This window comes from Balaenoptera acutorostrata, chromosome 4 (genome assembly GCF_949987535.1).
Source record: "Balaenoptera acutorostrata chromosome 4, mBalAcu1.1, whole genome shotgun sequence".
Lineage (NCBI taxonomy): Eukaryota > Metazoa > Chordata > Mammalia > Artiodactyla > Balaenopteridae > Balaenoptera > Balaenoptera acutorostrata.
The window spans coordinates 141,632,662-141,660,470 of record NC_080067.1 but is presented as its reverse complement, the minus strand read 5'-3'; the positions used below and the strand labels follow the sequence as shown (position 1 = coordinate 141,660,470).

The window sequence follows — 27,809 nt, the reverse complement described above, 5'->3', positions numbered from 1 at the left end:
GGGTGTGCCAACCAAAGGGTTCTTCAGGATGGAAGTACAGGGCAGCAGGCATGGCCTTGACCTAAAGAGGCTGTGAATTCAGGGTCTTGGAGGTGTTTGGGCTAAAAGGACTAAAACTTGGTTCCTCATCCGAGACACTCAGGCACTGGGACACGGAGAGAAAAAAGGAAGATCAGAAAGGGACCATGACATCTGGGGAAAGGAAGTGCAAAAATCGCATGAGAGCATCATGCTTCTTTGGGGTTCAGTAATGCCCCTCATGAAGAGAAAGCCTTGCCCATCCAACCCTTTAGTAAAGCTGGGCTCACACCCATGCCACCAAAAGGGAGAACTGAGCCTTCCAAGTGAAGTCAGACCTCATAAAGAACCAGCTGTCAAACTGAAAGTTTATAGAATAATCCATTGATCCACTTATCAAACATTTTTTTTACTGCCTCAGAACAGAAAATGCAAAGATTGATAAAACACCACCCCTGTCCTCAAACAACTCATTTTTGTAGAACAGCTCCAGAGAAAACACTTGGCATGTTTTTGGTTTTCTCTAAGTAAAACTGCTATTTTTCAAGTGCTCCATCATACTCAACGCATGCTGTTTTTTATGGAAAGCTTAGTTCTGTATTTTAAGCACCTGACTTTCAGGCAACTTTGGGGGGTTATCCTCGTACCGATAGCTGGGGCCTCCCCCCTACATTTTACCTGCGTGGCTGCAGGTACCATCGGATAAGGACATTGTAAACACCGGCACTTTACACCCAAGGGGACACACACCAACATCGTCACGTCAATTCAATGCAGCGAAACCAGGAGATGCTGCACAACTTGAAGAATCTGTCCTCTATTCAGAAATCCCCAAATAAATAATTATACAGCCCCGCTGTCAAAAATAGTGGTAAGTGTTTGGGTAAGGAGATGGATGAGGAGCAAAAACATGCATTTTGGCCGTTAGGTTGTTCCAGTGGAAAAGCGAGAAACATAAATTAAAGGTACTTTGTGAAAAATATCCCCGATTCAGATTTCTCCTGGAATCTGAGAGTTTGTTAATTATAATACTTAGTTATCTGTGATTAAAATTAGACCTGGCACAAACTACATGGTAAGAGGAGAAATCTTACTTCAACATCGCAGAATCTTTTGGGATTTCCAGAATTTGCAAAGAGCAAAACTTGAGCCTTCCCTGGCTTTCTTGGTTTTCAAAAGCTGCATTTTTTTTTTCTCTCTGACTTGCCCTTTCTCCCTCTCTTGGGTGTTTAAAGTGTGTGAGCATGACCGGTTTCCCCGCAGAGATGCACGAATGAGTGGAAACTGTCGTGATTTCGTTTCTTAAGCTCTGCGACCCCCTCAGCAGATGGTCCTCCGTGCGTACAGCCTGCCCTTGCGTGACAAAGGCCAAGTTTCACATCCCATCGAAACTGGCCCAAAAAGGAGAAGATGACTCATGGGTCCAAACCTTCACCAGGGAGAGTGACCGAAACAGAACCCAATGGCTGAGGAGCCAACGCAAGTGGCTTGGCTACCCGTGAACCGACTTAGGGAGGGGCGATCACAAGAGGACGGAGGGAGACACCCATCGCCATAGGAAGACGTTGCCGCGACGTGACGGGGCACGAACTTCTAAGGGCGTGAGATGATCTCAAATTGCCTTTTCACCTCCTGCTCCTCTCCCCACCCTCGCCCTTGGGGAACAGGGTGCCCGTTTGCAGCAATCCTGAGGTTTCGCCACTTCCCAGATGTGGTGAGGAAGTGGCGTGGTGCCCTGGGCCCTTGCGGAACTGCAGCGTCCAGCCGTGGCTTTATGAGACCACAGCCCCGGCTGCCGCAGTCCAGCAGCCCCGGGGCCTGTAAACGTGGGACCCAAGAAAGCACAGACCTGGGGCTTTGTCACTGCCTCACCCTGGAGAGTCTGTTATGGCAGCAAATATCCAGGAAGACTTGCCCCGTGACCTTCCTCCCAACTAAATAAAGCACTTAGGATTTTGCGCTGGCATTTGGAGGAACACACTGGCATCGAGGGGGACCACACGTGCTCTGAGGGGAGCGTTTGACCCGGCTTGTTTATAAAGTGGATCAGCCAGTTGCAATTGTGCCTTACAAAGGTCGCCAGCTGGTGGGAGTAGGGCTGACGTTGAAGTGGAAGTTCCAGTGGAACGTGCAGTGTTCCCGATGGGTCTTCAGGCCCCATTCTGCTGCCTGCCTGCGGCCCTCTGCCCTCTGCCTGGGTTTGCTGAAATTCCTAAGGAAGAGAGGATGGGCCTGGAGGGGCTCCATCGGCACCACCTAAGCTAAGGCTCACCTCACCTCCCACCATCAGACCTCAACGTCGATTCACCACCAGCTGCACCTCACAGGATTGCCCACAGCTCTGGTCTTTGTGCAATCATGTTTGTCACATCTTTAGTGATAATTAAACGGATATTTGCTGATGCATTATTTCATTTAGTTTGCATAACAGCACTATGAGATGGAAGGACTGTTATCAGCCCTATTTTACAGATGACAAGGCCCCCAGAGAGGTTAAGTAACTTGCCCAAGGTCACACAGCTAGCAAGGGGCAGAGCTGGGGTTTGAGCCCAGGCAGTCCTCACTGTTAACTAGCACCCCATGCCTTGGCACTTCCACAGGGTTGTATAACCAAGTTCTTGTCTTTTGCTGCTTCCAGGCTTAAGTCAAGACAGCCCTTCTCTCCTTCACTGTTTCTTCCTGCCTTCTTATTCAGTCCTGCTGTTTGTGCTTCTAAATAGCATTCCTCCTGGACACCACCCGCCAGAACTCATGGTGCTGTTTGGGTGAGGTTTCCGTGAGCAGGAGAAGGAAGGTTTCGGTGACCCCCTTTCCTTAGCTCCCTCCGCTGTGGATCCCCACGCAGGGCACCTGTGACCCTGCCGCTTGCCCCCTGGGGAGTCCAGCGCTGCAGTCTTTCGGCAGCACAGCCAGCGGCACCTCTGCTCACCCCATGGGCCGAATCCAGGGCGGCAAGGAGCCTCCCAGCCTCTGCAGGCAAGGACCCGCTCAGGCTACAAATGGGAACATCAGCTCTCTCTACGGCAGCCCCATCTCCCAACCCTGCAGTTAGTCCCAAAAAGCCGATTTCGGTGGTTATTTAGACGATCCGTCCTCCTTTGCTCTCCTCTACCTTCTTACTAGCCTGGCTACAGCTTGCTGAGAAAAACACTTGAGAGGCTTTCGCTCTCCACACCCACGCACTTAAAATACCAGGCCCGTAGGTCATTTTGATGATGGAATTTGGCTAATAACACGCATGCTGTAGGCGCGGCTACCACTGCTGCTGGTGCTGGCTAAGAAGGGCTGCATCTCGGCAGGGACAAGCCGGGGCGTGGCGGGGGCGTGGCGGGGGCGTGGCCAGGGCGGAGGGAAGAGGGCAGAAGGCAGAGTTCCGGGGGTTCAGTACCCACTGGCTGGCTGTCCCCAGGTGTCAAGTCTGGTGCCAGGTCTGCTCAGAAGAATACAAGGAAGCAGAAGGCAGAGTTCTCCTGGAGTGGAAAAATGTCACACACACCTATGAGCAAAATGACATCACTTATTGCCTCTGTCTATGAGGTCATAAGCAGACGTCCTGGTGCTCAAAGCTGTAAACAACAGCCCGTTGTGCAGGAGGCGAAGCGGAATACCCCACCTTCGTGAACCACAGTTACTGTGGCCCAAATGCCCCACCTAGTAGCTTTTGCTGGACAGACACTTCTTGACTGCACGTAAAATGATGGGCATAAAATAGTAGAATTATAATTACAAGCAGCGATTTCACAAATATTCACTTTGGTTGAATTTCCTTCCCAATTCAGTAGGCTAGTCTGTGGTTAACCAGGGTAAACGCCAGGAGCCCAAATTCAGCTCAGTTAGAAACTGCTTTTGAACTATAACCCAGGCTTTCAATTAGCTGTTGAGTACAGTTTGGGTACATTAGTGTCACCAGGACTGTTTTCGCTTTTGGGGGCAGGGGCAGAGCATGGAAAAGGTACCACGAGTCTGGATTACTGGTGCTGGTACCACTGAGTTTGAAGGTAGAGATTTAGGACCTCATGACAATAATGTGAAGCACAAAGCTGGAGATCTGGGTTTTTCATGTATCCAAACTGTGTGACTTTGGACAAACCACTCATCCTTTCTGAGCCTTAGCTTTGCTACCTATTAACCAAGGACAATAAAATCTGTCTTGTTTATTTCATGAGAGTGTTGTGAGAATCAAATAAAATAGTATATGGGAAAGTGCTTGAAAACTTGTACGTTTTACACAGACCTGAAAAGGCCAACATTAGGAAGACAATGATTCTTTGTTGTCATTTAGGAAATCAAGAATAGGATGGTTGTAAACTTATGGTTCCCAAAGGGGAAAGGGGCAGGGAGGGACAAATTAAGAGTTTGGGATTAACAGATACATACTACTATATATAAAATAGATAAACAACAAGGACCTACTGTATAGCACAGGGAACTATATTCAATATCCTGTAATAACCTATCGTGGATAAGAATCTGAAAAAGAATATATATGAAAAAGTATATATATATATATGTAACTGATCACTTTTCTGTACACCTGAAACTAATACAACATTGTAAATCAACTATACTCTAATAAAAAGTTTTTAAAAATTAAAAAAACAAGAATAGGATGGTTGTAGGAGGGCCGCCACAGGAGTGGGACTATTTTGGGGGTAAAACCCACAGGTACATAGAGAGTAGTTGTCACTTGTAGTGCCAAGACTGGAACTCTATGGCATTTGGTGTTTGTACTGAGTTGAATAGCATTCCCTAAGAAGTCATGTCCGTGGGTGACCTCAGAATGTGACCTTATTTAGAAATAGGGGCTTTGCAGATGTAATCAAGTTAAGCTAAAGTCATACTAGAGTAGGGTAAGCCCTGAATCCAATGACTGGTGTCCTTGTAAGGAGAGGGAGATTTGGAGACAGAAGACAGGGAGGGAGGGAGGCCACGTGAGGAAGGAGGCACAGAGTGAAGTGATGCTGCCACAAGCCAAAGAATGCCAAGGATTGCTGGGAACCACCAGAAGCCAGACAAGGCCAGGAGGATTCTTCCCTAGAGGGAGTACGGCCCTGTCAACACCGCAATTGTGTCAAGACCTCAGTTTATTGTCTCCTAGTTCTGGACACCATAACTAGGAGACAATAAATTTCAGTTGTTTTAAGCCACCCAGTTTGTGGTAATTTGTTACAGCAGCCCTAGGAAGGAAATATAGTGTTTTCATGGAATCTCTGAAATGCTGAAGTTGCAGGCAGCCGGGGAAACACCCCTGGGACAGGCACACGCCTACACATGGAGATGGGCACCGGGATTTCATCTAGAAGATAAAATCAGGGACTTCCCTGAAGGTCCAGTGGTTAAGACTTCGCCTTCCAATGCAGGGGCTGCAGGTTCCATCCCTGGTCGGGGAGCTAAGATCCCACATGCCTCGGGGCCAAAAAACCAAAACATAAAACAGAAGCAATATTGTAAAAAATTCAATGAAGACTTTGAAAATGGTCCACATCAAAAAAAAGAGAAAAAAATCTTAAAAAAAAAAAAAGAAGATAAAATCAGAGTTAAAGGTGACATTGTATGTATCCCGTGAATGCCTTCATTTTGCAAACCAGGAAACTGAGATCTGGAGAGGTCAAATATTTGTACAGGAACCTAAATCTTCTAACTCTCTTGCAGAAAGAGCTGTGCCTCTCTCTCTCTCTCTCTCTCTCTCTCTCTTCCCCCATACACACACACACACACGCGCGCACACACCTTTGAATACCATGTGCCAGATGCTGTTTTAATGATTTTACTCATATTAATTCATTTAACCTCTCCCAAAACTCGATAAGGTAGGAAAAGTTATATGTACCCATCTTCCAGGTGAGGACACTGAGGCACAGGGAGGGCTAGTGCCTTGTCAAAGGTCAGCTAGCCAGAATTCAAAACCAGAGGGCATTCTCTGAACTGCTTAGCAAAGAAGAAATGCTTTTTAGTAACTAATGTATTTATATATTAATACTTTTATTATAAATTATGTATTTTAAAACAATTTTTAAAAATTATTAAAAGCATTGCATTCGACCTATGCAATGAAGACATGCTCGTATTTCTTAAGTTTGTATAAAATGCTTAGATGGAAATCCCTCTGCGTATTTATGCTAACAGTTGTCATTGAATCTCAATCTGTCAGTTACATATCCTTAAATCCATTTATTGAATATAAATTTTGTCTGGCCAACCCCATGAGTGCCTATAATAACATCTGGCCTTTCAAAACAATATTTAGAATCAACCAGCAATTAGTATTTTTAACATAGAGAGAATCATTCCAATTTAGCCTAGCCTCAAACTTATGAATTCTATCTTTCCTAATCCTTGGAGATACAAACAAGGTTAGAGGGCAAAGACGGAAATGGTTTCTTTTCCTCCTTTTGCTCTGAGCTTATTAAAAGGGAGGACCTGGGAGCGGAGCGAGGAGTGGACAGCTGCCAATCTGCTCCTATGTCCCTCGGGTTCCGACCTGAAAGAAAACACATCTGAATCTCTCTTGATCCTGTGTTATTCATGACTAAACAAAAGCCACGTGACTAAGGGAAGTGTCACATCTAGACAACGTAGTTGTACATTCCAAAATGTAAGCAAAGCCAAACTCAAAGGAGTATTGGAAAAACCAGTAATGTGTGCTGAAGTCCTGCCACCTTTCCAGTGTGAGGGCTGGAAATCATAAATTAATTTTGAATTACCCAGCAGATATCTTCAGGCCATTGCCTCATTCTTCGTTGCTCTCTTTTGTGTTCCAACAGGAAAGAGCTTCACTCTGACCATCACCGTCTTCACAAACCCACCACAAGTCGCCACCTACCACAGAGCCATCAAAATCACAGTGGACGGACCCCGAGAACCTCGAAGTAAGTGGGCCGCCCCTCGGGGCTGGCACCTGCCCTCCCAGCTGGTACACTCAGGCACCAGAACCCTTGTGTTCCATCAGCATCACTCACATGTGGCTAGAACTTCTGCCAGAGGGACATGTCAGACCCCTGCAGGGAGGAAGAATTTTTCTTTTGACACTCTCACTCCTCAAAGTTGTCTCTGAGCATTGGGCTCTTTTTTTGAAGCATCTTCTTGCAGGGCAAAAGGAAATCAGGCTGACTCAAGTGCATGTCAGAATCATTTCAGGACTGCCTGGGCCTAAGGACCAAATACGTGGTAAAGTTCAAGGAAGATTGGCCAGGGGCAGAGGTGGTCAAAAGAGACCAGAGGGTCAGAGTGGACCACAAGGGGCTGATCACCATCCATGCCGGCCTTTTATTCACTTGGAGGCTGGAGATGAAATCTATGAAAATGACCCTTTCCTTTCTGTGCCACAGATCAAAATCTTATTACAGGATCGTTTAAAATAGAGAATGGGAGGGGAGAAGAGTGCCTGAGAGAAAACCAGTAAATATAGAAAGATGGTACAAAAAAAAATAGTTCCTGTGAGGAAAGCTTTTTTATAAAAGGAGTGGGGTTGTTTAGTCTGCAGAAAAATGTCTTCACGGTGACTTAATGACTATCTTTGAGTAAACACACAGTAACACTTTTCCAGAACCACACCCTTCCCTGGGATGGAGGCTGGGTTCCAGTTCCAGATCTGTGGAGCTGACTGGAGCCCCCGCCCAGCATCTGCATGCCTCCTAACCATGTCATGCCCCCGGTGGAAAATTAATATTCTCTATTAATTTTTATAAAGGGTGGGGTTGAGGGTGTCAGAAACAGGGCTTCCTACCGTGCCAGCAAGCTGAGATGCAGGGATGACAGGTCGTAAAACGAAGTGGTTAAGAATTTGGGTTCTGGGGCAAACAAGTGGAGTTCCGGTTGAGGCTCTTAAGCCTTCAGGAAGTTATGGCGCCTCTCTGAACCTCAGTTTCCTCATCTGTAAAATGGGGATAATCATGAGAGCTACTCCATCAGCTTGAGTGAGACAATGCTATGTGCCCGGCACAGAGAATGAACTCGGGAAATGCCAGCAGAGCCTCCCTGCCTGCATCTCTGGCTGCTGCTCTGCCCCCCTACCCCGGGGCCATTCCTCCAGAGGACCTGCCTGCTGCCTCTGGGCGCTCTAAGGTCGCCCCTGTGGCGTGGCTCTCTGCAGGTCATCCTGTGAGCACCGCAGCTCATGGCTGTCTTTCCTACAGTCCTGGCCACAGTCTCATGGCATCTTGATCACCCGCTAGAACCATCCTGGGTGCTGCCCCAACCTTCCCCATACCCCAGAGTGGGCAGAACCCAGCAGAGAACCACCACATCCACCAGGGACAACCCCCCTGCCCCCCAGGACATGGTGTCCGTTCACCATCTCTTTGGTGCCATTTGCCTGCTCCGTGACTCCCGTTATTTCTGACCTCATTTCCCCCTGGCAGATTTTTCTCTTTAAGTGCCTGGAGATGTTCTGGCCGTATCCGGACTCAGGAAACTCTGGGACTTGGTAGCATCCCCTGATTCCAATTTCTGTGTGAAAAGCAAACCCCAGGCTCAGAAACACGCAGTTCCAACCAAACCCAACTTGGGAGGTTTCCAAAGTAGAAATGGCAAATTGAAGACTCCTAGTGACCCTGCATTAAACATAACAGACACACCACACAGGTACCTTGGTGCTTGCAGAGGACCAAAGAGGAAGCGGGCTCAGATTACAGCAGGCATGGGGTTGGGGAGCAGGCAGTTGTGAGGTGTAAGGCAATTGACCTTGAGGGTAATTAAACTTCCAGAAAGGCTCACTCAGGAGGCTGTAGGTTCCCTATCTTTAAAAACAGAAGCAGGGACGTGGGGAGGGGCAAGATAGAGGTAGGAGATTAGGAGGTACAAACTACTATGTATAAAATAAATAAGATACAAGGATATATAGTACAATAGGGATATAACCAATGTTTTATAGTAACTGTAAGTGGAATATAACCTTTAAAAGTTGCGGATCACTATGTTACACACCTGAAACTTACATAATATTGTACATCAACTATACCTCAATAAAAACATTTTAAAAAAATAAAAATAGAAGCAATAGCCATCTCTGGGACAGTTCAAAGGCAGACCTGCCTGGAGAAAGAAGCTTAAACCAGATGACCCCTCCGTATACCTTCCGCTGCCCCTCTTCTCTCAGGCGTAAAAAAGGGCAGTTTTTGCCCCACAGGCAGTATTTCCTGTAACGTTCAAAGAACTAATGGTGGTTGAGCTTTGGAAAACAAATGATGGCCGCTTGGATTTTTAAGAACTGGCAGTCAGAGGGAAAAAAATGCGATTGTAATGGCCCCTCCTGTATATACAGTTGACTCTGCTTCCTGCTGTTTTATGACTTAAGAAAACAGTCATTATTGGGGAGGGCTCTTTGAGCAGGCAGAAGGGATTTGCTCCAAGAAGGCACCCATTTTTACAGAGTCTTTCCTGCCAAATGGAATTTGGGGTCTAGGAAAAAATTAACTTAAAAACCAAATTAAGTTAAATGAATACGTATACGTATGATATAAAGAGGTGTCAGAGGCCTAGGTAGATAGTCTCCATTTCACAAGGGACGTCTACACAAAAGTCAGATGCACACAGTCTCCCAGGGTGACTCAGGTAATGCTGACTTTTCTATTCACTCTCTGAAGCAAGGCAGGCCTAAAGGCATGCTGTTTTCTTATGATTACTTGAATGTCTTGATTCAAGGTGGGAACTACTTCTTTTTGATGAAACTCTGCCCACAGCCAGTTTTGTTTCTTTTTTTAAGAGTGAGTTAACAGAATTTTCCCCCAGCTTTACTGAGATATCATTGACTTATAACATTGTATAAGCTTAAGGTTTACAACATGATTATTTGATATATGCTTATATTGCGAAATGATTACGGCAGTAAGATTAGTTAACACATCCATCACATCGTATAGTGACAGTTTGTTTGTGTGTGTTGAGAACTCTTAAGATCTACCCACTTGGCAGTTTTGTTGTTAACACATTATTGACCAGGGGAGTTTTGCAGAAACTAACGCCTGTGGCCGTAATACACGTCTCTGGTCAAAAATGTGTTGACTATAGTCCATGCTGTACATTAGGTCCCCAGAACTTTTTCATCTTATAACTGGAAGTTTGTACCCTTTGACCCATTTCCCCACCCGCAACCCCTGGCAACCACCAATCTACTCTCTGTTTCTGTGAGTTTGTTTTGTTTTAGATTCCACATATAAGTGAGATCATGCGGTATTTGTCTTTCTCTGCTTGGCTTGTTTCACTTAACATAATGCCCTCAAGGGCCATCCATGTTGTTGCAAATGGTAAATGGCAGGATTTCTTTTTTATGCCTGAATAATATTCCTGTGTGTGTGTGTGCGTGTGCGCGTGTGTGTGTGTGTCACATTTTCTTTATTCATCGTCTGTTGATAGATACTTTGGTTGTCACCATGTCTTTACTATTGTGACTTATTCTTTCTAATGCAATTTTAAGAGAGGTCATTGCACAGAAATTAGTATGCCCAGGCAGTGTCAAATCTATGGATTAATAACACCTCCCAAGTCCCTTCTATCATTATTATGGTGCTATGAATTCTGGGTGATTCTGGCAAAATGGTCCCAGCATCACCAAGTTGAATAGTTTTGAAAAGTTCTTTTGTTTCATGAAATCAATGACTTTGAGAGCTAAAAGGGACCTGAAAGAGGCTTCAGGGCTAATTGCCTCATCGATAAGGGAAAGCAGCCCCAGAGAAATGAAATGATCTGCTTAGGTTGGGAGAAATAGTTGGTGATGAAGCCAGGATTAGAATGAGGAGCTTCTGATGCCTAATCCTGTACTCGTATCCATCCATCTGTCTGTCCATTCATGCATTCACCTCCCCATCCATACCACACCGTCTACACCTCATCTATTCTAGGCTCTCTGACCCAACCTCGGTATCCTCATTTTTTAAACGAGGTGTTGGCTTATATGACTTCTCACATTTGTCCCGGCTCTAAGATTGTCTAGAAAGGGCAATTGTTGGCACTTGATTGCAGGCATGGAGCCTTCAACTTAAACCATTTGTGCAAAACCAGAAGGAAAGCTTATCTCATTCAACCTGCCAGTCAGGTCAATAAGAAAAGAACAAAGAATTAAGAAACATGCCACAGCTAGTCTGCTGGCTGGGCTGATGGGATAACTTGATGCTTCCCAACCATTTTCCTGGTTTTCAGTGGTGAAGTTGTAGCAAAAATTGTCTTCCAAAGAGAATTGAAAATATTTTTCATTTCAGATGATTACTTGCCCTTTTACAGTAACTGACCTGCCTCTTAGTGAGTCAAAACTTGTTTTTCCCACATTCCACAGGATTATTTTTACATCTCAGATTAATAGAGAAATTATTAATTGTTGAAAAATTAAATTTGTTATGGAGAAAGAACACCATCAGAAGGTATCTCCTGCTGGGATAGTTCTTGCAAGCAGCAATGTGGGATCTGTTTTCAGTTTGTAGGTAGAACATTTAGAAGCTTGTCAACATATTAAAAGATAGTCTTCTCTTTAAGCATGAAAGATAGAGTGAAAGGAGTTTTCAAGAAAAGGATATTTGAGATTGTTTTTATGTATTTTTTTTTTTTTTTTTTTTTACTATTTCAGGGGATCTAATGGAAAACTCTAGCTCTCAACCCATGTGCCTGTAATTTAGCCCATGTGTCTGTAATATGACAATATTGAGATACCGAAGCATATTCTCTGTAGGTATTTCACTAAATAATTTGAATGCATGAATTAATTCAGTGCTATAGAGGAAGATATTTTGCTAATGAGGGGTCGAGGAGTAGTTGGGACCCCAACGACTGACCCAGTGATGGGGGGCCGGGGAGTGGGGGAGATGTCCCAGTATTGTGGATCGTGGATTGGACAGTCATTCTGATGGCACAAGCCATCATCTGGCTGGCCAGGTATCCGTTACATCTGGAACACTGAGTAACTAATTAAAAATTGAAAAGGTTCATAAAACAAATATTGGCCATTTCTGGGACAACTTCTGCCCTCGGGTTAAAGGAGCCCTTCACAGTAACTGTTGTGTCTGAGCTCTTGAGATTCAGAATAACGGATAGCCAGGTGGAGCCGTTACTTAAAAACTTCGGAATATGCTACTTTCTGGGACATTAGCCTTTTTGCCAACTAACTATAATACTATTTTATGGGGAGTTATAGTTAAAATAGGTCGATTTAAAATGCGCTTAATTCCCCATCACTCAATTGCTTTGTTAAGGACGTTGTTGAGAGTACATCACACGACTATAACTTTCTTCTGTGATATTGAATGTAAATAGCAAACCTATAATATATATAGAGAGAGAAGAAACAGGATCTTTGTTTATGACAGTCATGTTTCAAGTGAAAAAGAGGAATGCATGACAGGCACCTATAAACTTATGGTGATAATGGACCTAAAAATGTTTGAAATCAAGTTTGTCCAGAAAAGTGTGGGATGAGCAGAAATGTTTATAGATTGCTCTGGTGATTGACTGACATACAGTTCTCTTTTAAAATGTTATTTTCTCTTAACAATAAAAATACCTAAAAATAATAATAATACCTAACACTCAGGCAGCGCTAACTGTTTGCCCAACACTGTTCAAAGTGCTGCGCATACCTTAATTGACATAATTTTTGCAAGATCAGGTAAGGAAATTGACACAAAGAGAAATCCGTTCCCTTGCCCAGGGTCACACAGTTAGTAAGCCAGAACTGAAACGAAGCAGTCCAGACATTGCAGGCCACAGACACCAAAGTCTGTTTTAAGAACTACACCAACTGCTACTTGAGCTTTATTGTATTGAAATTTCTGTGCAGGAATTGTTTTATTAGGAGAGTTTATCAATACAATTCTGGTTCAAATACAGTTTTCTTGGAGAAAGCAGAGCCTCATAGCCTCGGCAGTTGTCATGTTTGTACTGATGGGATGGAATCAGCGTTTCCCCTGGGGCGGTGCTGCAGTGAAATGTACCAGCCACGCTGTCACATGTGCCAACTTTTGGTTCCGCGTCTTTCGCCAGGGTCTGCTTGGGGGCCTGGCATCAATGGGGGCCTGAAGCAGGGATGCCGCCCGACATAAACCTCTCCTTCCAGTGCGGACAGGCAGGAAAGATGAGTCATGTGACAAAAATGACCACCAGGTGAACCGTCCAAGTCCGTCTACCCCTTCGGCAAAGAGCTTCCTAGAGGGCCCACGTACACAGTGTGGGGCCTGTTAGGAGGATGCAAATTTGTGTCATTCTTTGCTCCTGACTTGTTAGTGGAATGCCAGGCGGTTTTCTGGATCTGTAACCTCAGGATTGTAATGATCAATCCCCGACCACTTTGTTCGCTGGGAATTGCTTCAAGCATGTCCTCTAAGTAATGAACGATGATCTACGTAATCCCCCTTTCCTTGGATCCTTCAAATGTCGGATTTGGATTTTCATTCTTTCTAGATGAAATTGCGATCCCTGAAAGAAAAGGAAATAATTCCTTCTTCCCTCTCACCCAAATATAAAGTAGGAGACAGAGGGTCAAAGAGGTAGAATGTTCTACTTATATTCCTCCTCCCCACTGTGAAAGGCAAAATTCATTGCTAAGATAGACATTCTGGGGTGACTTCCACTGGTGCTATAATCCCCACTGTGCTCAACTCCCCAACTATCTGATGACTTGGCAAAAGCAGTTTTTAAAGCACTGATTATCCTGCCTAAATGTTTCCAATGAATTTTAGAAGGTCTTTCTGGTTTTTATGCTTAGTAACATCAAACTAGACCAAGAAGAATTTTATATACATAAAGACATCCATGACCCTTGAGTTTTTAGTGGACTTATCCAGGCTGAGGTCTGAAAGGGTCCCTTGGACGAGGGGTGTGTAAGAGGACCCTGGAGAGAGTAGGGTTCTGCCCCTGGAAGCAGTGATCATCCCCCTCAGTAGCTCGCCCGAGACCTGGGCAGACCTGTGACCTCTTGGTAACTAGCCCTGTCTTATACAGAAGTCACCAAGATGTTTAGGTGGCATTTGTATTGCTACAGAAGGGAAGGAAAAATAATTCCTTACAGATACCAATGAGAACCCAACGAAATGATCTAGGTACCTTCTCAGTCTAATGTAGCGGGCATGGGGGAGAGAAGAAACATGGAATGAATCTTAAACCATGACTTTGAATATCTCCTTCCATCCAGACCATTGCAAACCCATATCAATATTTTAAATGCCATGCCAGTGAAGTCAAGATCTAAGCTAACATATCACAGTCCTTGTTAGGATTTAGTATATGAAGTGCTAAAAGAAAAAAAAAATCTTGTCTGCATATAGGCTTCCATCTCTTAATCTTAAAACATGTCTAGGGCTTCCCTGGTGGTGCAGTGGTTAAGAATCTGCCTGCCAATGCAGGGGACATGGGTTTGAGCCCTGGTCCGGGAAGATCCCACATGCCGCAGAGCAACTAAGCCCATGCGCCACAACTACTGAGCCTGTGCTCTAGAGCCCATGAGCCACAATTACTGAGCCCGCATGCCACAACTACTGAAGCCCGCGGGCCTAGAGCCCATTCTCCACAACAAGAGAAGCCACCGCAATGAGAAGCCCGCACACCGCAACAAAGAGTAGCCCCCGCTCGCTGCAACTAGAGAAAACCACGCACAGCAACAAAGACCCAACACAGCCCAAAATAAATAAATTTATTTTTTTTAAATGTATAAAGTTTTCTAGATCCTGAACTGGGGGACCTGGGTTTCATACTGGTGCCAACAGGCTAGTGGGTGTGAACCCAGGCGGTTAACTTAAGTACTTTCTCCTCACTTCCCTCTTCTGTCCAACCAGGCAAAGGGACGAGATAATATCTAAATTAGTCCACACTGAAGGGGTAACAAAATATCATCAGAAAAACAGAAGCCATGGGCTGCCCCACAAACAGTGCCCCTCAGAGGCTGACACCCGTGGGCCGCCTTCCACAGGGGTGTATCCTTCCTACATCAGACATATCCATATACACTCAGGTCCTACGTTAGATATTTTTTTGCTCTAAATTTTTTTTTTTTAATTTATTTGTTTTACTTTTGGCTGTGTTGGGTCTCCGTTGCTGTGCGCGGGCTTCCTCTACTTGGGGCTACTCTTTTGTTGTTGTGGTGGCGGTGCGCGGGCCTCTCAGTGAGGTGGCCCCTCTTGCTGCGGAGCACGGGCTCCAGGCACGCAGGCCTCAGCCGTTGTGGCTCGCAGGCTCCAGGGCGCAGGCTCAAGCAGCCGTGGCGCACGGGCTCAGCCGCTCCGCGGCATGCGGGATCCTCCCGGACCAGGGCTCGAACCCACGCCCCCTGCACCGGCAGGTGGACTCCCAACCACCGCGCCACCAGGGAAGCCCCTGCTCTAAATTTCTGAACGGCTTTTATCATTTGGTGTTGAAATTATCTGGCTGTAACTCATTTAATTCCCTGCAGCCCTGATCTCGCTGCCATCAACACAGTGATTGCCATGGGGTTGAGATCCCCGTTTTGGCACTTGCTTACCGTGTGGGTGACCATACCTGGGGTGGATGCTGGCTGAGCCCCCGTAGAACAAGGACAGGGGCTGTACGAGCCTCCCAGGGCGGGGAGCCTGAACGCCACAGTCTTGGTAGAACATTTTGAACCAATGTCTGGCACACGGTGTTCAGGAGATGGAACAGTTATTTACCTTGAATCTTGGAATCCTTTGGAAATGAGAAAACTCTAAACAAAAAAGAGTTGTGATTCCTAAGTTTAAAAATTCATGAAGTTGCCATCATGTTTCATTTTTTTAGACACTTAATTAAACATTTATAAATTTTGATTTTTTTTTTCAGTTTTCCTTTTGTATTTAGACACGGTAAAATTTCTTTTCTGGCATTTTTATGGACCCTTGAAACACTCCGGGCACCGTTCCTAAGTCCCTCATGGGCAAATGGCTTTGCCCCCAAAGGTTGAACTTTGTTTTCACAAACTCAGGGGGAAAAATCCTGCCTGAGTAACATCGAAAGTATTTGAGGTCTAACATCTGGGTCCTTTCAGATACATGCATGACACAGCTTGGGAGAGGCTCTTCCACACTGATCTAGAAAACTGACATGAAATGTGCCAGAGTCTCTTGGGGTCTGAATTCTCGCGTCAGATGCATGCAACTCACCTGGGGGCCGGTGGTGCCTGGACCCGTTAGCCGCAGCCAAGCTTTGCGGGCATAGAAAACACTCGGCCGCTCTGAGTGTCCTAAACCAGCGTGTCTTTCTAGATTTGCTTTGGGTTTTTTGGATTTTTCTCTTTTGGTATGTGTTTGCTAGGGCTTTTCTTCTTTTTCCCCAAAGACATTCAGTAGCACATTTTAATGACGGTGCTTCCACCTTTCACCATCGGAAACCCTTCTGTGCATGCGCAGTGCCTCGTTTGTTGCCTGCGAACCTTGTGACCTGATGGAGTGGCCTCTGACCTGGGATGGTTGGAGAGCTGCTCCGCTGAGGTCCGTGCTGCCATCTAGTTGCACTTTGGGAAGCACCTAAGCGCGTTGGAACACTGGGTGCTGCGCAACCAGATGGGCCCCATCTCTGTGTGCGAAACTCTCCTGGCGGGGGGGGGGGGGGTGGGGGGGGTGGGAAGGGGGCGGGGGTGGACCCACAGCTTGCAGATGGACTGCTGTTGGCAAAGCGCATTATAATGCGTCTGCTCGTCGGCTTTGGGGTGGACTTAGAATTTTTTTTATACTCTAACCACGTTCTAGTTTTTATTTTTCAAAAAAAACTCTATTTGAGTTTTTGCAAAGGCTTGTATTTTTTTCCTGTAAAGCATGTAGCTAAGAAAGGCATTAGTAAGAATTGGATCCAGTGGGTCTGATAGAACTCCACCACCACCAAGAAGAAAACAAAAACAAAAAAAACGCAGGTTAAGTTTAAGAAAGTTAAGTAAAACTACCCCCTTGCCCTAGAACTGTGTTTAAGTTCATTTGAGCTAGCTTGCAATTTCTGTGTTCTCCCATTTTTTCCATGTTCTTTTCCTTTATAAACACTTTGTTTTAAAGGTTTGTTTTTTTGCTATGAAAAGTTGACGATAAAGAAGGGGTAAATTAGGTATAATCTATTACTGAGCATTACAGCTGTATTATCAGACACATCACAAACACTGACATTGGATGTGAAATGCCTTTTACATATTCTGAGTTACACGTGGTATATTTGCAGTGAGTTCTTTCTGCAAGTAAGTTATGCATTGTCCACTGGGAAAATTCCCAATAGCCAAGCCAAATATTCTAGCTATACATTTGTAGATGAAAGCCAAGGTAAAAGACACTTAAGTACCCAAAGCAAAGTTCTTTTCTGTTTGCCTTTTTTTGAGGAATACAGTTGAATTAATCTGCCAACTCCCTAGACCACTATAAAGTAAGTTAATGGCAATACATTACTTTGGTACTTCCACGATTTACATATACTCAGGGTCCATTAAAGCAAGTATTGACTAAAACTCAGCCTGTTATTGAATCTTTCAGGGTACTTTCATACACTGAAATGTCGAGCATTTGAGTTCCCATTTGTTTGTTTTTGTTTTTGTTTTTGTTCACCATGGCTTAGAAGTCAGCCTTCTGGTCATTTGAGATAAAAAGTAAATATTTGAAATAACTAAGCTCTTAAGAACTATATACATTTTTGGCCCTCTTTGGGTTTGTTCCTGGTATCACCTTATTTTTACTCACCTCTGAAGTAGATTTATGATATTTCCAATTCACTCATTTTAAAGAGCTAAGGAGAAACATCTTTTTGTTCATTTCTGGCATTGCTAACAGGGCATAGCCCCAAGTTTCAGAAATGAAGCAGAGAGTTCTGAGCTTGAGGGAGTGAAAGAGGAGTTTGGAGCTGGACCAACCTGGCCCCACGTCTGAGCCCTGCTACTTACTAACTGCGTTATTTCCCCATCTGTAGAATGGGCTTGTGACACCTACCTTGCTGGGGGATGTGAGGATCAAATGAGACAGCCTGAGGGGCAGGCTGGAGTGGTGGTTGGCAGCCCGGCTAGAGAGCTGACTGCCTGATTCAAGGTCACGTCTCCACTGTGATCAGATTAGCTTCCCCAAGCTCAGTCTTCTCAGGTGTAACACCAGGAAGAAGATTTCCCCATCTTGGGGGATTCTTGTGCCAAATGAATTAAGTAACACATGTGATGATACATAGTGCCTGGCACAGAGGTGCCCCTTATATAGTAGCTGTTATTATTAAAGCACATGCCCTGGACACAGGTGGGCCCCCTTCCCACATCCCATAGCCCTCACCGCGGAAGCAACTGGAATGCTGCCCAAGTGGGAGGCCAAATACTTGCCATTGCCAAGTTATTTTTTTCTTAAACTTTTTATTTTATATTGGAGTATAGTCGATTAACAATGCTGTGATAGTTTCAGGTGCACAGCAGAGTGACTCAGCCATACATATACGTGTATCCATTCTCCCCCAGACTCCCCTCCCATCCAGGCTGCCACATAACATTGAGCAGAGTTCCCTGTACTGTACAGTAGGTCCTTGTTGGTTATCCGTTTTAAATATAGCAGTGTGTACATGTTGATCCCATACTCCCTAATTTTTTTTTTTTTTAATCATTGCAGATGGAACTCTCAGGATACAATATAGTGAGGGCTTTTTTCTCTTTTTCCTTCCACCCTACCTATTATTAACCCCAAATACTGAATTCTGGAGCCAACTTCACCAATATTCTCCTCATTGAAGCAAAACCAAGTTCACCATATGGCCCTGCTTCCTTTGTCTCTTTTCCCAAACAAAGATTTTATCAAAAGGTAGTTGTTTCTTAACTGAACACGCTGCTGTGTGATCTGCCAGGATTCTTAGCATCTAGAAGCTTCCACTGAGTCATCTATAAGGTGGGGATAATTATATGAGCTCTAATGCATAGGATTGCTTTGGATGAATTGAGATAATAGGTATCAAGGTGCTTTGTAAACAGTCTATCAAATAATAGAAATATATAGATATGTAATTAGATTAACAGAAAAACAATCAGGAAATTTTACTGTTGTTGTGTATATTATATTGTACAAAAATCTCAGGGATCTTAAATAAAATAATTATTGGTTTCTTGACGGTACATTTCATCTCATACTTTCTTCCAGGATTGATGAGAAGAAAACCATAGAGAAAAATAGAGACATTTTAATCAGCCCCACTGTGAATCCATACTTTTAGAAAGTTTACTTTTTGCCATTAAAATATCTTAATATTTTCTTTCCTATTGTTATACACCCTTTAGGCGTTTTGGAAACAAACAGACAAAAGGCAACCTTGACACTTAAGAGAACTGAGTTTTATTTTAATATCTATTTCTTTTCCAAAACCAAATACAGTTTTTCCTCTCCAGCTGTATTATTTCATTTTCTTTCCATGAAAGGCTTAGGGAGAATTGCAAAGATTGCAGGGCAGCTTGCTGAGTCCTTCTTTCTTTTTTTTTTTTTCCACCCGTGGCTTTTTATATATGCTGTTCGCCTGAGATTTCTGGATTAGATTGCAAGGAGGTGAAATATTACCCCCTTGAGCCTTCGTGCCAGTTTCCCAGGAGGAGTCAAAACCTGCAGCTGCTCCAAGGTGGGAAACTTGCAAGGCTCCGGAGGCCGGCTTACTGTCCTGTTCATTCACGGACATGCTGCTCAGAGCAGGTTAGGAGGAGAAACTCGTTCTATTCCTTGGGTGATTCAGCCAGTCTCAAAATAAATAAGTAGCCAAGTGCAGGGAGAAAGAACTGGAAACTGCTGAAATTTGAGTCTCGAGTGCTGAGTTGTCCTCGGAGCCACTCTGTTGAGCTGTAAGAGGAATCCTGAGCCCTGGGCAAGGGAGAGGCAGCCACATGGAAAGACTGCTGGGAGCGTAGATCCTGGCCCAGGCTGGTTCTGCAAAGCTCAGCAGCCTCCGTTTCCTCCTCTGCAGAACAAGAGAGAGGGAGGATTTGATGGTTTTAAGATCCTTATCAGCTTCTAAAAGTAAGATTCGATGTCTGTAGGAGTGATTGCATCACCTCCACTCCTCCACCTCCCCCCCCCCGCGCCCCCCCTCCCCCCCCCCCGCCAAGTGCATCACCCAATCTGGAGAAGGAGAGCCCTGGCTTTGCAGCCAGCCCATCAACCTGGGGAACCAGATCCAGGGCTAAGAAGATGGGCGAGGGCCAGGTGGAGGGAGGAGGGAAGGCACAGCTACTCACACCCCAAACAGGGGAGAGAAATGGATAAAGGTGCACCCAGAGTGACATGCCATAAGGAGAGCAAATCATCCTAACTAGATTTCCCATGACTTTGGCATCATTTGAAGGAAAGAGGGAAGGAAGGGAGGGAGGAAAGGAAGGAAGGAAGGAAGGAAGGAAAAGAAAGGACGGGGGAAAAAAGTCATCCTTATACCCACAAAGTGCTCAATTGTGCAAGCTACAGAGCCCCAACCTGGCCAAATTCCGGAAGCTGGCCAGCCGGAGACCTCAGTGTTCATTCCTCGCCAACTTAAAAAAGATGGGTTGAGTCCTGTTGACCTAATTGCTGGATGTTTCTGAGTGAGGCTGCCTCTCTCCTTTGCCTCCTCGCAGTCTTAGGAGCTGTTCTTCACTACCTGCCTTACTTACCTATCTTCACAATCTAGCCGCAAACAGCTTGGGTTGACCACACCACTTCCCTATTGAAAGTTAATACTGTTTGACTCATTCTGTGTTACTAACCTGAAGCCAAAGAAAACAAGCCAGAGAATAACCGGCTTGTACGGAGCTTGGAAAGCTCTCAGAGGCCCTGCTTTCAAAATCCTATACAGTAGCTTTACTATATCTTTGGGCTGCAGCTGCAAAGAAAATGAAGGAAGCAGAAGTGGTTTAAAAAAAATAAAAGTTGGGGGTGGGGAAGAGACAGGGAAGGGAGTGGGGGTGGCCCTCGGGCTGGGAAAAGACAAAGCATAACCTGCAGTTTACAAGGGCGCCCTCACCCAGTGGAGGTTATGCTTTCACACAGCAGAGTGTTCGTACAGAAGAGGGACTGTTGACGATGTGAAAAGGAGAGAAAGTTCAAAACACTGGTCCTGTTGCATTCATAGCAGAGCAGGGAGGCTGGTCCTACCAAGCCAGCCTTCCAGAGGCAGAGTCCCAAGGTAAAGACAGAAGGAGGAAGGCCTGTTGCTTTCCAATCTGGAAAGGACTGGGATGGCAGAATGCTGCCAGAGTTTTGGAGGGAAGTTCTGACAGCCTTTTTGTCCTTCACTCCAGAACTGACTCAGATGCGCTCATCGGGGTGAATAGGGGGCACTTGTGTCTTGGAATAAATGGAACTTTCCCTCCCAACATTACGTGGCAAGCAGTGGGACCAACACTTTCATCACCGTGCTGTGACTCTTCGGGAGTCCCAGACAAAGAGCCACTGCCCCTTCAAGTAACTGAGGGGGGAGGACCCCTGCCCCACAAACGCTCCTACTCAGCTGTGGACAGTGGATAAAAGTTAGCCTGAGTGAGGCCATCATCCCTAAAACAATCTGCCAGCTTCTTCTCTGGATGGTGTGAGGTAGGGATAATGGCCTGTTAAAAACAACCACTAGTCACTATTGGCTTTCTTACCAGCAAGTGCTCAAGAGCTGTGAGTGGCCAGAGGGCCACTGTCCTTTTGTACCAGCCAAAGCCTGCTTAGCCATCTACTAAAGGACTTGGGTTAGGACTTTGTCTGGCCCCTTGGTCTCCTGCTGCCGTGAGGCCAGCCCAGAATTCAGTGGGCATTTGTGACATGAGAGGAGATGGGAATCAGATACTGCTCCCCCAGGGACCAACAGGAGGGCTTTTAGGAATGGGGGGGACTTTCCTTACCCTTTGTTAAAAACGAAGAGGAATGGAGCGTCCTGCCCCCTGCTAGATGTGCGTCCCAGAGTAAGTCTAGCTCAGGAAGGGGGTGTTCATTCGCTTACGCATTCATTCATCACCCGTTCATCACCCAGCATTGATTGGGGCACCACCCGACCTCCAGAGGGCCCTCGGTGTACCGCAGCCCTCTCTGAACAGGCTCGGGGCCTCTGGCTTTCATGCGTGGTGTGTGCGGGTGCAGGAGGGGAGTGGAGACCCGCAGGGGTGTCAGAACGCCTTGGGGGGAGACCAGGAACGCCCAGGCGGCCCGATGCAGCAGGCAGAGCCTGTAGACTCCGGGGTGATGCTTCCCTTCCCCCAGGCCTTGTCTGTCCTCCCAGAGCCAGCACCGCTGGGGACCCGGACTCCAAAGCCAGGTCAAAGCCTCAGGGAGTATTTCCTCTCAATGTGACCCCTGCCTCACCACCCAAACGTACCCTTCCGACGTCACCTCCCATTCGCAGAGCCTGTCCTTGGGGAGCAGGAGCCATTCAGATAAATGGATCACATGACCAGCAGTTACCACTCTTGGGTTACTTTTTGTTACCCTCTACCGGGGTTTTCTTGAGACAGCCTCTTCACCGAGGATGGGCTGACAATACCTGGAATCACAAGCTTGTAGAGGAGAATGAATCCGGAACTTGTGAGCTGTCTGCACCCTTCCATGGAGATTGCCTCCACCGCCCCCCAGAGGGCTGCCTCTGGTCAGGAGCAAAAGAAACCAGGAGGGTTCTCCGCCCTAAGCTACCATGACCTCCTTAGTCACCAGACAGAAACAGGAGGTAACCCATGGTGACCGATGACCACAGATCCTGACTCCTCTGCTTTTAGGGAGGCCCAGGTCTCCAAAAGCTCATGCATATGAGCTAAAAACTCCACTGCCTGTTACCATGAGCCTGGAACTTCAGGGAATTCAGTTTTGTTTCTGTTTTTGTCCCATGAATTTTGAGGGCAAGGTTCAGGGAGGGATGGAGGGGGCAGGCCCTGTGTGGCCCTTTGGTCTAAAGTCTGGGTTAATTGTTGTTCTCGCTGTAGCCCCAGCCCGCTTTGCTCTCCACTTTGGCTTTCTACACCTTTCCTTTCATGCTTTGCTCTAGCAGTTATGTCTTAGCCCATGTCTAGAGGGACATGGGACGCTGCGTGTGTGCGCATGTGTGTGTGTGTGTGTGTATGTGTGTGTGTATGGGGATACTCTCTCCAGAAACACAAGGAAGCTGTGGCAGTGCCTTGCTTATGTGAGGGTGCTACACTCAGCTCTGCATGAAAGGCCTTTTATCCATTCTTTTTTATCTTTTTGTGTAATGAAGGGAAAAAAAAAAATAGAGAAGATAAGTTTTACGGACGGTTTAACGTCTCATGAGTCAATTCTCCGTGAAACTCTCTATGTTCAATTATGATACTTTTCCTCCCCAAGTAGTTTTCCTGAGCCCTCTGCAGTTCCATTTCAGCTGAAAACTTTAGTTCACGTTTCCTTTGCCCCAAATAAGTTCTACTTTCCTACAATCTAATGGAGGACAATTGGTTGGCACCAGTGTTCAGCCAGTCAGTCGGTCATTCAGTGAACATTTAGTGAGCCTACGGTGTGCCGGGTACTCTCCTACGCACTGGGGATACAGCTGCGAAGAAAACAGACAGAATCCCACCTTCATGGAGCTTGCAGCCCAGTGGGCCTAGACAGACTGTAGGTAACATTAATAAATGGGATGGAGAAAACCCAGGGTAAAGGGTCAGGGATGGGCCAGGTTGGAGAGGGTTTGCAACTTAAACTAGGGTGTTCAGGAATTTCTCAGGGAGAAGATGAAATTTAAGCAAAGACTAGGAAAAAATGGGAGAGATCTGGTCCACAGGTATCTGGAGAATTAAGTGTTCTGGGCAGAGGAAACGGCAGGTGCAAAGGCCCTGAGGCAGGCACATAGGAGAAGTAGCAAGATGGCCAGTGTGACTGGAGCAAAGTAGGGAATTCAAACTGTCTGCCTTCTAGTCTAGAAAGCAGGCTTGGCAAAATGCCAGCCTGACCTCTAAAACATGCGCTTCATGCCATGGGAGGGGGCAGTGCAGGACCACGGTTGGGGAAGACCCAGGATAGGGACGCCCCATGCACAGGTAGACTCAGGGGTCACTCACTTACCTGTTGCCACCTGCAAGAGAACCAAAGCTCTTCTCAGCCGAAGGCATCGCCATCCCTGCTGGTGATTCTCCTGGGGTAAAGCATCACATCTGCAGAATCCCTAAGTCAGTAGAAACCCATGGCCTAGGAAGTGGCGGCATCCCAGCGGATTTTCCCCGCTGGCTTGGTGTGATTTAGCAGGAGCAGGAGCGAGGGGAACAGAAGCCCTGCACAGGGCGCCTGGGTGAGGGCAGGGGGACAGCTGCGCAGGTGGGTTGATGAGCTTTCATCTCAGCCTTACATTTCTCTGGCCGCTGATGGGAAGCAGTGGGCAGGGAACCAAAGAGTATCATTATTTTCTAACCAATAAGAGATGCAGGAAAATGAGGCCCTGGATTAAGATTCAGCAGAGTGGTTTTCTTCCCAGCTGCAGCCCTTGACAACCTGCTAGCAGGTTTTAAGGTGAGTTTAATGGCCCACTCCCTCTGGATGCAGCCTTTGGGCCATCATGGGGAAGGGGCAAAAACAGAATGGGATGTCTCAGCCAGTGGGTACCAGGAAAGGCTCAGTGGAGGCTTGAGGGGAGAGAGGGAAGGATCTGGGAGAACTGATGTCCAAGGTCACTAGTAACTGTTCAAAGGGCATCAAACTGATGTCCAAGGTCACTAGTAACTGTTCAAAGTAACTGAACAGTTACTTTGAACTAGTAACTGTTCAAAGGCAGAGGGAGAGTGAATTCTCAGGATACCTTGTTCAAAGCTGCCAGCCACCAGCACACCCAAGTGTAGAGCAGGCCAGGGAGAATCCCGGGTTCAAGACAGAGCTCTGAAGACCAGTCTAATGGCTCCCAAAGGCCAGGTATTTGCCTAAAAAAAAAAGAAAGAGAACTCTGAAAGTCCTAATGTCACATGAAGTTGTTCAAGAAAGCCCCTGCTTAGAGTCGTCTGACAGGAACCAGTTGAGTAGAATCGCTGCAGATGTAATTGCCGTGAATGCTTTTAGAGCCCCTCACAGTAATCCGTCTTAGTCCTTTAATTCCAGGCTTGCAGATAAGGAGGCTGAAGAGACTTGCTCTTGTCCGCAGGAAAGTTGGGTGGAAAAGCAGATTTACGATGGAGAGTTATTAACATCCAGACTGGCAGCCCCATTTCCCTGGTGTCATGCTGTTTCTCTCGGGGAGAGAAGGATTATAGCATCTGCATTAGCACCCCCATCCTAGCGGGGGCTCAGCGGTCTCAGCCGCTGCATTTCTGGGATGGACTAATAGCGTCCAAGTAACCCTTTTCTGCTGTTCCCCAAAGTCTTTCCTTAGACGGCAGGGAGGAAGTTGCTTCCTGCGTGAGAATGCTGGGTTCCCCTTGCAGACCCACCTGATTATTGCAACAGCGACTCAGGGAGTCATCTCAGGGATGGTGGGAGAGAGACGGTCACAACCCACCTCTCTGCGGGCAGAGTGTTGGCATTTTCAGCCACTCTGTACAGCACACTGAAGAATTTAAAAACTTTTTTTAAAGGCCACGGAATAGTTATCACCACAACAAGGCCATCACTCAGCGTCCATGGGCACTTAGTCTAAACACAGTTCTGGTACATTTGGTGTTTTAATTTCCAAGCCCGGCAGAGGAGAAGCGTGTCGGAAGCATGCGCACCACAGGGGGGAACCGCTGGCGCTCACACCCATGCTCCCAGGGTGGTGTCGGGCCCAGCAGCCCCAGCATCACCAGCGCCTTATTCTGAGCTCACTGGCCCCACCCCAGCCCTGCCAGGACGTCCGGGTGACTCGGATGCCCTAGCAGACGTGTGAGACCCAGCTCTCTGCCAGGGGTCACCCCACGGCTCGGGCTGTCTTCTGTCCTAAGGACAAGCCGGGAACAGAAGTGGGACTGTAAAGGCAGAGTGTGCAAATCGTGCAAGTGCCCGGGGTCCCTGTGATGGACAACCACGGGACACTGTGCGCCTCTCCTCTCTGTTACGTGGGAGTCGTGGAAATGGGTATTTCTAGGTGCACGGAGCATGAGGTGGTGGGGGAAGGTTTTGGGAGTGGGTGTGTTTTCAGACCTGCCCTCTCTCTCTAGTTGGCTGTGCCAGATTGGGAAAATGACATAACTTCTCTGAACTTCACTCCCACGTATGGGTTAAAAAACGAGGCTAATTTCTCCAGCCCTTCTTCAGTTCAGAAGGACTCCAACCTTGCGCTGTTCTCTAAGCTTAACGATATGGGAGGAGATGGAGGGGGGGGAAAGTTAGGCTACCTGTGTACATATAACGTTGGATGATATATAAACATGTATTATAATATGTATTCTAATGTAGTTACATATATCAGTATATATTTTATATCACATTATATATTGTGTATATAAGGTGTATACAATCTATATATAATCTATGTATACAATTATATGTATAAATCTATGTAGATATCATCTATACACAATATATAATATGAGACCGTATTTCCTAACATTTAATTAGCCAGCAGATGTATAGGTTTGCAGTTAGGAAAGTTTTTTTTTTTTAAATAAATTTATTTATTTTAAATTTATTTTTGGCTGTGTTGGGTCTTCGTTGCTGCGCACGGGCTTTCTCTAGTTGCGGCGAGCAGGGGCTACTCTCCATTGCGGTGCACGGGCTTCTCATTGTGGTGGCTTCTCTTGTTGCGGCACAGGGGCTCTAGGCGCACGGGCCTAAGTAGTTGTGGCACGTGGGCTCAGTAGTTGTGGCTCGCAGGCTCTAGAGCGCAGGCTCAGTAGTTGTGGCGCACGGGCCTAGTTGCTCCGCGGCATGTGGGATCTTCCCGGACCAGGGCTCGAACCCGTGTCCCCTGCATTGGCAGGCAGATTCTTAACCACTGCGCCACCAGGGCAGTCCTAGGAAGGTTTATTTCACCGCCTGCAAGGTGCTTTGAGGAAGGATCACATCCATGTTCAGTACCAGTGCTTTAAGGTCCTAATGACTTTGATGACCCCGGAACACTCTAACCCTGGTTAGAGTGTTAAACCAGGAAAAATGAGCTGACCTCTAAACGTGTTGGTTTCTTTTCCCTAGGTATAAAGAATAGCACATTAAAGAAAGAAATATCAATGTTCTTATATCCGGATATATGTCGTTAGTATCAGATTGATTGGCAAACATCTTTTGAAAAACATACATCCTTTTAGAAGAATCACAATGAGATTGATAGATGGATGGAAGGAAGGAGATAGAGATCTATAGTCACACATATATAGACAGATATCTTTTTGGTCTCATCATTTTGCATCAATTTTTCTCAACTGCTCATCGTGACAGTGCTTTGAGTATATGCCTTTTCTAATTTTTCTGCTGAGAATCTATCAAGAAAACTAGTAAACTCATATCAGAAACATGGACTAGCGTTTTGATTGTCAGGAAATGATTCTCTCTACCCAGAACTTGCCAAGAAAAGGTGACAACTTAGCCTTATCTGTTTTCTTTCATAGAAGACCATATACAGATAGTCCCTGACTTAGGATGGTTCTACTTACAATTTTTCGACTTTATGATGGTGTGAAAGCGACACATATTCGGTAGAAACCACACTTCGAATTGTGAACTCTGATCTTTTCCCGGGCCGTTGATGCTTGTGTGGTGTGATGCTTGTGTGGTCAGCCATGCCATCTCAGGGATCAACAACTGATACACTTAACCATTCTGTGCTCAGACGACAATTCTGTTTTTCACTTTCAGTACAGTATTCAGTAAATGACTTGAGATGGTCAACACTTGATTACAGAATGGGCTTTGCGTTAGATGATTTTGCCCAACTGTAGGCTAACGTAAGTGTGCTGAGAACGTTTAAGGTAGGCTAGGCTAAGCGAATTTGTTCGGTAGGTTAAGTGTTCTAAATGCATTTTCAGCCTATGATAGTTTCAATTGAGGATGGAT

At 46.0% G+C, this 27,809-nt stretch overlaps 1 protein-coding gene across 8 annotated transcripts in view; it reads left to right on the top strand.

Annotated features, from left to right (window-relative positions):
• Positions 1–27,809, top strand: part of RUNX1 (RUNX family transcription factor 1) — a 243,849-nt gene that overhangs the window by 173,284 nt on the left and 42,756 nt on the right. For all 8 annotated transcript variants that reach the window (XM_057546112.1, XM_057546111.1, XM_057546108.1 and 5 more), the window contains one exon: positions 6,783–6,887. In XM_057546112.1, the coding sequence (XP_057402095.1) occupies positions 6,783–6,887 (105 nt within the window). The remainder of the gene's footprint in view (positions 1–6,782; positions 6,888–27,809) is intronic.